A 10,513-nucleotide genomic window follows, 5' to 3' on the forward strand; every position below is an offset into this window, starting at 1 on the left:
GGAGAAAATATATTTGTAATCGTAAATTATATAATTATTATGTAATTATTTTTAAAAAAATAAATAAAATATAAGATCTACATGAAAAAAATAATATTTTAATAATAAATACTATTTTTTAATTTTTTAATAATAAATATTATTATTTTTAAATAATTAAGTGACGTTTATATACTTCATAATTATAGGTAAAATTACTTTATAAGTTATTCTCTGAATTATTGCCCGGTCCCCGGCCCTCTTTTTTTCCACAGGCTCCAAAAACGTGCGAGAATAGCATATCATTATTCCAACCCACTCAACATCTTCATGCACACACATCCACGTCCCTTTTATAAAACTTTACTTTATTCCTTCTCCTTATATATATAATCAGATCTCTCTCTCTCTCTCTCTCATGCCAATTGACCAAGAATTACAAGGCCTACTTAATTATACATGAAAATGGCAGCACCATCACCTCTTTCTCATACAGTCTCTCATCGAATTTATCACCTCATGATTCTCTATCTTCAAAACCATTTGTTTCATAGGCTTTGATCGATCCTTTGTCTTGAAGTTTTTCATGTTCTTGTTCATGGGGGTTGGTTTCTCTGGTTACCTCTTCCTCATCCAGCCTCTCATCGAATTTATCACCTCATGATTCTCTATCTTCAAACCCATTTGTTTAATAGGCTTTGATCGATCCTTTGTCTTGAAGTTTTTCATGTTCTTGTTCATGGGGGTTGGTTTCTCTGGTTTTGCAGCAGAGCAGAATTATGGAGTTTGTTCTCCATCGAAGCCCGGTCTGGATGACTTGCCGGAGAATTGTATAGCATCCATTCTCCAGTACCTGGATCCGCCGGAAATTTGTAAATTAGCCCGATTGAACAAAACTTTTCGTGGCGCTTCTTGGGCTGATTTTGTGTGGGAGTCGAAGTTGCCTACGGACCATAAGTTCCTTGTTGACAAAGTTCTACATGGAAACCCCGAGAACTTGCCTAAGAAAGAGATTTATGCAAGACTGTGTAGACCCAACAGCTTTGATCATGGCACCAAGGTAAATCTCTCTCTCTCTCTCTCGCTCGCTGAGTGGTCGACAGCTGGTAGCGAGTGACGAGGAACACACTGCTTGAACAGCAACATAGACCTATTTTCCATATATAGTGTTGTTTCCAGTGAGCTAATTACAAGATTTAAATTCCCTTAAACTTGAGATCTTCCTAGTTTCTTCATCTTCGTATCCCAAATTCCAACTTTTTTCTTGGTTGGATTAGTAAAATTCTACCAACTTTCCTTCTAGCTAGCTAATATATTTATAGAGAAAAACCTTTTTTTCCTTACTATGTTAGATGTACTAGATAAGTAATATATATGTCTGTATGTATTTATGTATATATGATCTTTTTGTTCTTATTCTTTAGGAAGTTTGGTTGGACAAGAGCAGTGGTAAGATTTTTATGTCGATTTCGTCGAAGGCATTGAGGATAACTGGGATAGATGATCGAAGATACTGGAATTATCTTCCGACTGAGGAATCCAGGTGAGAGTTTCAATTTAATGTGATTGTGTTTTGGTTTCCAAAATGGACTTTTGCTTTCAAGATGATCCAGAAATCATGCTCAGAGCTAGCTTCGAGATCTGAAAGTCTTTGATCAAACTCTCTCAAAAAGATCCCCTTTCTGTAGCTAGCGGTGATAATTAGGGCCTGTTTGGATACAGAGGCCAGAATCATCTCACCTCATCTTATATAATTTCAACTAATAATCTCAGTATTATTTACAAACCATCTCAATATAAGAACACTAATTTCTTCACATAAAAGGCCTAATAAGAAGAGTGAGGTAACTCCTTATAAAGTTCAGGATGAGTTTGTTCCTAAGTTGTGTGAGACTTTTTAACATGCTCCCTCACGTGTGAGCCGGTATTTCCTGTACCATCATCATGGATAGGTCGCAGGAGCCCATCATCGATTATAAGTTAAACTGCTCTGATACAATATTATAGAAACACTTATTTCTCTCCATAAAAGACCTAATAAAAGGAATGAAGTAACTCTTTATAAAGTCCAGGATGAGTTTGTTTCTAAATCGTGTGGGACTTCTCAACACTCAACTCATCATCCCATCTCATTTCATTATCCAAACGGGCCCTTAAATGTTTAAAAATTACAAATGCTAGAACTAGTTCCCATGCTTCTATTAGTAGCTGCATTAATCAAGCAGAAAACTTATTAATGAAAACATAGAAAACTAATTAAAAAGTCCTTGCTCTAGTTGATTATTTTCTCTGGATATTTGTTTTCAAGTTCCATATATATATAATCGTGGTCAAATGGAACTATTTTTAATTGTGTATATATGATCTTACTGTATATATGCTGTTCATCATGGGGATCGGATCAAGAAATAAGTAGTATTAGTACTTTTCCCAATATGACAAGATGTAGTTTAATTAAGGACATGATCACAAAGTGTATTTAACCCCTCAAATTAAGTATATTTTATTCTTTTTTTTTTATGGCATAGCTTGCCTTGTGGACATGGTGTTTGACTTTAATCTCTTTTCTCGTTAGATGGCTTGCTTTGAGCTAGCATGGCTTTAATCCTTCCCTAATTTTAAGTCTTATTAATAATTGTGTGTGCATATATATATATATATAAGTTCCTTGCTAGTTTAGCTTTTCTGTAAGAAGCTGATGCTTCCTTCGATCGGGCAAAACGTTTGATTTTTCAAACCTATTCTGAGACTTTTATAATATTCCAACCACTGTCGTTTGAGAAAGGAATTACATACTTCGCTATATTTTATACATACTTTGCTATATTTTCCAATCAAATAAGGAGGTTTCGATGGAGTGTCAAACTGCATAATTTGATCATCTAGTTGCAAGTATTACGTACGTACGTTATAACTTTTAGAAGAGTGATAGAAATCATGTCATGATCGACATGACATCTGAGAAAGACGAGATAATTTCTAGCGATTTGCTGATACCGTCAAGAAATTATTAAAATATATACTTACTCCCGGCTATATAAAGCTATTGATAATGAACCGCTCATGTTGATCACTGTTCTTAATTTGATCATGTGTGCCAGATTTCACACAATTGCGTACCTTAAAAAAAATTGGTGGGTTGAAATACTTGGAGAGTTGGAGTTCGAATTTCCACCTGGCAAGTACAGCCTATTCTTCCGGCTTCAGCTAGGCAAAGCCTCGAAACGATTTGCTCGAAGGGTCTGTAACCTTGATCAAGTACATGGTTGGGACATCAAACCTGTCCGGTTTCAGCTATCTACAATATCGAACGGTACTGGTGATCAGCATGCAGAAGTAATTTCTCATGGATGTTACCTGCGGGAAACAGGCAAATGGATCCATTACCAAGTGGGTGACTTTGTCATTGATCATGATGATCAGAACCGTATCACGCCCACGAAGATCAAGTTTTCGATGGACCAGATTGACTGTACACACACCAAAGGTGGTCTATGCGTAGACTCCGTGTTCATATGTCCGACTGAGTTTGGAGAAAGATTGAAACGATTTTAATTAGGAGCGCTTTCAGCTAACTTCAGTTGCAGCTAGCTGGAAACGATAAACTAAAGAGAATGTAATTAAAGTAGTAGCTAGCTGATCAATTCTTTATACCATTTTTTTTTTCTTAATTTCAAATTATTTGCATTTGAATTAGCAAAGTAGAGGACCGGATCAGTGGGTGCCTGCTTATCATGTTTTCTGTTCTTTGTAAAATATTGATCAGTGTGGTGGTGATCTTGGTAGTTGATCATCGAGTACTACTGCATACACATGATGAATCAAGGTTGTTGTAAATTTGGTTTATTTAGTTCATGATCATGAAATGGGTACGGTACTCATGATGTTCTTCGAGTACTCCTCTTTCTCATCATGATTTGTATTTTGTTATCTCAGTTAATTCTATTTTGCACAGATTAAAACGTACGTACGTCCATATATAATAAGTTTTTCTTCTTTTTCGCGTGCTGCATATATATGCATAGTAATATTGTTCTCTTGATCTGATCTTCACCGACAGAGACATGAATCTCTTGATGATCTCTTCAACGACAGCGACATGTATCTCAAAAACCATATTATATATATTATATACTAGGTCGGGAGCTTTGCACGTTTGCTAGTTTAGTTGGGTGAAACAGTTTTTTTTACAAAAATTGTATGGTTTTTTACAAAAAGAAAAAAATGATTAATGAATAATTTAATGCATAGAAACAAAAAACAAATTTTGGTAAATATCTTTGAATAATGATAGGTTAGTTAAGTATAATAATTACATATTTGAATAGATTAGAAAACAAAAAAGATTAGTTCAAAATACACCATAGTTTATTAATACAAGTTCAACAAATTGATCATTTTGCTAAACTTATCTAATACAAGTTTAACAAAAAAGATTAATTCAAAGAGAATAATTTTGGACCGGTCGGTCTAATAATCTTCAAATAACATCCCTCAAATGAGCTATTGACAAGTAGACTCTCCATTCTAATTTTGGCGTGCCTGTGCCTGCACCCCACGTGAAAACTTGCACCACTGAACCATCCTCTCCCCTCTCCCCCCCGTCTCATTCTATCGTAGCAAAACCCACCCCCTCTCCCCTGTCTCATCCTCACGCATGAAAGCTACCGCAGCCGCCGCCGACCCTACGTTAAAACCCACGGAACCCGCTGAAATCCTCTCTCCCATCTCCCATCCTCTCGCATGAAATCCACCCCCAATCATTTCGCAGATCTCGAACTGCCGCAACCATTGTCTGGAATACCCATCACTGGAAGACTAAAAGAACAATCTTTTTCTTTTTTCGCTCTCTTCCTGAGTCGGACCTTAGGGTGGCTCGTGAGGGATAGCTCGTTAAGATCATTGGGGTACCAACCATTTCTCTCTTCCTTTATCTTTATAATTTCCTTTTGCTGGGTTCGTTACTATTTTTCGTGTGGCACTTTTCTAGTTTTGGTTTGTGTTTGGTCGCTAAGAAAATAAGGCAAAAGGAGGTTTAATATGAAATTGGCAGTGTTTAGGTAACTTTTGGTTTCGTTTCATCAAAAAGCAAAGTAAAAACCATCAGTATGGAAACTCCCGTTCAAAATAGAGAGGAAAATAACACATTTCCTTCTAACCAGTCATGAGTATTCTTAAAAAGTTGAGTTATTCTTATTGGGTTCTTTCTTTCAATTGAAACTATTACTGGAGTTCTTCTCGGATGCATCTTTGCCGTCTTTCATTTGTCCAGTTAAATTTTTTGAGTTGGAGGAGTTGGCCTTATTTCGTACCATGGGGTTTCTTAAAATGTGAGTTTGATTTTTCATAGTATGAAAAATCTCATGAATTTGTTGGGTTCGCTGCAGCGGTGAGAAGATGCTATCCGAAAGCTTTCACTCGGGCTCGAAAACAATTTATGAAGGGGTGAGGAAAAGATTTAAGAGGAAATTTAGTGTAATGAGCTTATTGTAGTTTCTCTGGAATTGTTGATATGACGCACATTTATTGTTGGCTATTTATACCTCAACAACGAATGGACCGCTTTTGAGTGGAACTCTAGTTCAAAATACTAGTTGGCTGGTTTGTGGCATAATTGATCATTAATTGGTGTCATCTTGTATGGGATCAATTTAGAGGATAATGAAATTTTTGTGTTGTTGTTGCTTGACTCAATCAGGGTTTGCACCAAACTGAATCATCATTCTTTTGTGAAGTTTGTGCTGCAATAAACATTTTTAAAAGATAAATATACATGAAAAACTAAAAACTAAATAAAAACCACAAATTCATCAACCCAAACAGCATAAACCAATTTAGTCTTGTTTGGTTAAGTCCAATTAATTAGTTTTTGCATAATCAGAAGCATATCTATATTTTTAACAAAATTTTTGAGTTTTAATGAAAAAATAAAAAAGTAAAAGCCTAGAAAAAAGAACCAAAATTGTTAACCGATTGTATTTTTTACCTTTGTTTTTTACAAACATTTTTTTTTAACTCCCTTAAACATTTTTAAAAGATACATAAAAATCGGTTTAGTGATGTTTTGTTAAGTCCAATTTCTAAAATACCAAAATTCTTCACCAATAGTAAATTTTTTTTTTTTTTTTTTGTTTTTTCGCAATCACTTCTTTAAATCCCTTAAACATTTTTAAAAGATAAGTAGAAATGACATACCAAAAAAAAAAAAAAAAATCACAAACTCATCAACCCAAAAAAACAAACAAATAAATAGAAATGACAAACCTAAAAATTTCAAACTAAAACATAAATAAGTAAAAGCCATCTGTTTTTTTCAAAAAAGCTACAGAAAAAAATCCAATAATATACAAACCGAACCGAATATATAATACAAAGATACCCACTATTCTTAAAATAAAAAAGACAACAACATCTAATAATCTATTAATAACAACATATACAAATCCAAAAAGCGGAATTAACAAAATATACAAATCCAACAATATATACAAAAAAAGATTCTCACTATTCTCAAAAAAAAAAAAAAAAAAAATGAAGGTCATCTATTTTTTTCAGAAAACCAGAAACATCAATCAAACAAACTGTAGCAACTCACTTAGAATCATTTAAAAATTATTTTTTTTAAAAAAACAATTAACCACTTTTAAAAAAATTAATTTTTTTAAAAATGATTTTCCCTTTTAGACCACACATTTTTTTCTTAAAAAATTTAGTACTTTAGCTTTAAATCCCACTATTTGCATAAACCAAACATATAACTAGGCTTGCAATCCGACCAAACCGTCTAGTATCTAGGACCGACCCGATCCGACCCTCATTGTTTTGCAAGCTAGCTCAAACTGACCCGCTAAAAGTCGGGTCTAATCGACACATTTTTCCCAAAAATAAAATGAAAAAATGTTCTTATGGCAGTGGGTCAGAAATCAGCAGTACCGCCTGCTTCAACATTGTGCCTTGATCAGCACCAGCAATCATATAAATTGCCACACATAATTGGTCGAATTCTGAACTAAACTAAGCATAATCCTATCGTTAAGGTTGACAATGGAGACCTGGTTCATCAATATCGTTTCACTCTGTATCACAGCCCCAACCTTCTCGTCTTCAAGAAATCCTCTGGAAATAAGCAGCTCCCACCCGGACCCCTTAACATCCCCATCATCGGCAACTTCTCTTTGCTTCGCAAGTCCTTCTACAAGCTCGAGCCCATACTCCGCAATCTCCACACCAGGTATGGCCCCATCATTACTCTGCATATCGGCTCCCGTCCGACTATCTTCGTCTCCAACCGCTCCATCGCCCATGAAGCCCTCGTCCAGAGAAGAAACTACATCATTCTCGACCACAAAACAAAAGCCGCGACAGATAAGAAACCCAAAGAACTCAGACGAGAGATGAGGAAGAGAATGGGAATGTTAGGTTTCATTTGCGTGACTTTAGACGGGTTAAAACTGACAGTTTATGGGTTCGACCCGAAAATACATTTAACTCGCATTGATCGGTCGGATCGGGTCAGATTATTCGGACGAGTCGGTCCTACGATTTTTTTGCCCAGGCCCACATATAACAATTAAGTACTTTCTACAAAAAGTGTTCCCAGAAACAAAAAGTACTTTCAAATGAGCAAAAAAATGTTTCACTTTTAAAAGAAATTAATTTTTTTTAAAAATGATTTTCACTTTTAGATGAAAAAATATAAGCTGCTCCACATGTGCCCTATGTAGTTCTTGATATAAAATTTAAGATCTACAGATTGAACGGTTCTTAATTTTGCAAACGCTTTGTATTAGGGCTGGGCTTCGACTCCGACAGAGTCGGAGTGCTCGTTTTCGACCCCGACTCCGACAAGAGTCAGAGCCAAATTGGAGCTCCGACTCTGACTCCGAATTGGAGTCGGAGTCCGACTCCGATCGGAGGTCGAAGCTCCGACCTCCTATAGGAGCTCCAACATAAGATCGGAGCTCAACGTGCGCTCGACGTGGCGCTCGAGCGGAACTCTTTCAGAGAGGTTCGCTCGACTTCCGCTCGACATGTCGCTCGAGCGAACCTCTATGGAAGAGGTTTGCTCGACTTCCGCTTGACATGTCGCTCGAGCAGAACTCTTCTAGAGAGGTTCGCTCGACTTCCGCTCGACATGTCGCTCGAGCGAACCTCTCTGGAAGAGGTTCGCTCGACTTCTGCTCGACATGTCGATCGAGCCAATGTTCAATACAACGTGTGCTCGACTTGCGCTCAACACCTCGCTTGAGCGCAAGTGTACAGTAAAAAAAATTTCGGAGTCGGAATCAGAGCTTCTTGGAGCTCCGACTCCGAATAGATATTCGGAGCTACTCCGAATTCCGACTCCGAATTCCGATGACTCCAACGAAGTCGAAGTCGGAGTCGGAGCGGAAGTCGGACGGAGTCGGAATTTTTGAAATTTTGCACACCCCTGCTTTGTACTTCCGTTTTCTTTAGTCGTTATATATATATATATATATATATATGTATACACACTAGGACTGGAGCAATGTGCAAAGCAATTTGCCTAGTTGGATGAAATTATTATTTTTAAAAAGTAATATATTTTTTATAAAAAAAAAAATTTGTTTTCAATTAATAATGTAATACAGAGAAAAAAAAATGTAAATTCTGGCAAATGTTTTTGGATAATGATAGTTAAGTACATGCTTATATAAATTAGAAAATAAAAACATTAGTTGAAAGACAAATAAGTCAAAGACAAATGAATTAAAATAGGCCATAGGTTGGTACAAGTTTGGAGAATTGAAATTATAGTTTTTTCCTAACAAGGAGCATATATGATGCAGATGTTTTCCTGCACAATTTTTTTTTTTTTTTTTTGTTAACATAAAGCTGTGAGTCATTCCAAATTATCAGATTCAATATTCACAAAAGGTTTAACTTCAGGAGCTCCACTTCTGATAGTTCAACTGTATAGATCTTTTTGCTCTCTTAAGAGAATGGATGGAACTCGGAAGCTCCACTATAAAACAACATATGCATTAACAAGAAAAAGTTTTCAAAGAAAAAAGGGTCTTGCAAAATCAACACTCAAAAAGGAAATAAATCTCAGTAAAAGACAAATAAGAATCCACAAAAATTCAAAGCAACTAAAAACTGTAAAATATATCTATTAGAGAGATTAGATATGATGAACGAAAACAACCATATGATCACAATTTATAGAACAAGTTAACGAAATGGGGACTTATTTTTCTTAGCATTCAGAATTGAGACATAAAACAACTCATGGCTAAAGAATCTCTCCTCTATACACTAAAAAAAATACTAAAATAATTTGTAGGCATCTAATAAAAATAATAATTGCTTTAGAAACTTAGAACAAGAACTTCATTCCTTCATAATAAAATCACTTGGCCAACCACTAATTTAGCAAGTAATTTCTTTGCAAGCCACCCTTCGTGTTCCTTGTCTCCATGCCGGAATATAATACATGTTCTTTCAATCCAAGTTTGTCCAAAATCCCAAAAAACAAAGAATTCAATGGAGAATCAATACACTCATGGAGGCAAAACAATATAGATTATACATTTACATGCAATAGATAGGAAAGTTTCACTCAAAATCAAGCTTAAATTTACTAAAATTGTCTTTTATCAATATGGATACAAAAGACAGCAAAGAAACAAATATCAGTTTCAACCTATACAAACCTACGGATCTTCAAACGAAAAAACATAATGGTGAAAGATGCAAACTATGAAAGAAAATATATATAGAAAATGCAATGGAGAAGAAACTTACTAACCTCTACTGATTTAACACGTAAAAATGAAGGCTTGGACATCATTAAAAAGTTATTCAGATATAGGAAGAAGTATAGCTAAAACTATAGCAGAATATTTTGTAGAAATTGTACACATCTTGGTTTCCTCTCTTAATAAGAAAACAGGGCAGAAAATCATCTCATCTCTTTAAGCTGTAGGTTGCACAATTTATGCTTCTTTCTAACTTCCCTACAGTTGGCTACACACCCAACTAAACAAGAATTAGAAGAAAAAAAATGTAAGAATAGATGAGATTGGAAGACACTGTAATAGAATTTGTGGTAGAAAATTTCAGAAGTTGGAAGTGTGTTGTTGCTATCTTTTTAGGCGCTGAACGTGAACTAAAAGAGGAAAAAATGAAGTTTTAAACTAACCTAAACTTAGTCATCTAGCAAATGAAATTTAAGCCAAAGTTTCTGCCTTATATAGTGAAGATATAAGCTAAAAATGAAGGAAAAATTGCTGCAGCACAAGTAGCAAACATCAGGAATTGTTTGATGTACTTTGAACTCGAACAGGTGGGTTTAAACCTATTTATAGATCCTTCTTTCCTTATGATTTTCCACGCTAATACACAATATGTGAGAAATGGAAGGTGAAACTCACTACATAAATTCTAGACAACAGCAAAAATTCAAAGAAAAGCAAAACATGGTTGCTGTTTGTGTGCATAGCTTAAACCCGAGAATGAAAGAGGAGATTTTGAACTTACTAACTGGGATGGTGTCTTAGAGTTCTCCCAA

General features: G+C 35.3%; 1 protein-coding gene across 1 annotated transcript; it reads left to right on the forward strand.

The window, feature by feature from the left end:
• Positions 1-605: 605 nt before the first annotated feature.
• Positions 606-3,945, forward strand: LOC121251456 (F-box protein PP2-A12). Its single transcript, XM_041150715.1, has 3 exons — positions 606-1,039; positions 1,404-1,522; positions 3,081-3,945. The coding sequence occupies exons 1-3, from the start codon at positions 707-709 to the stop codon at positions 3,532-3,534; spliced, it is 906 nt and encodes a 301-aa protein (XP_041006649.1). The 5' UTR covers positions 606-706; the 3' UTR covers positions 3,535-3,945.
• Positions 3,946-10,513: the final 6,568 nt, after the last annotated feature.

Source organism: Juglans microcarpa x Juglans regia, chromosome 2S, assembly GCF_004785595.1.
Source record: "Juglans microcarpa x Juglans regia isolate MS1-56 chromosome 2S, Jm3101_v1.0, whole genome shotgun sequence".
NCBI lineage: Eukaryota > Viridiplantae > Streptophyta > Magnoliopsida > Fagales > Juglandaceae > Juglans > Juglans microcarpa x Juglans regia.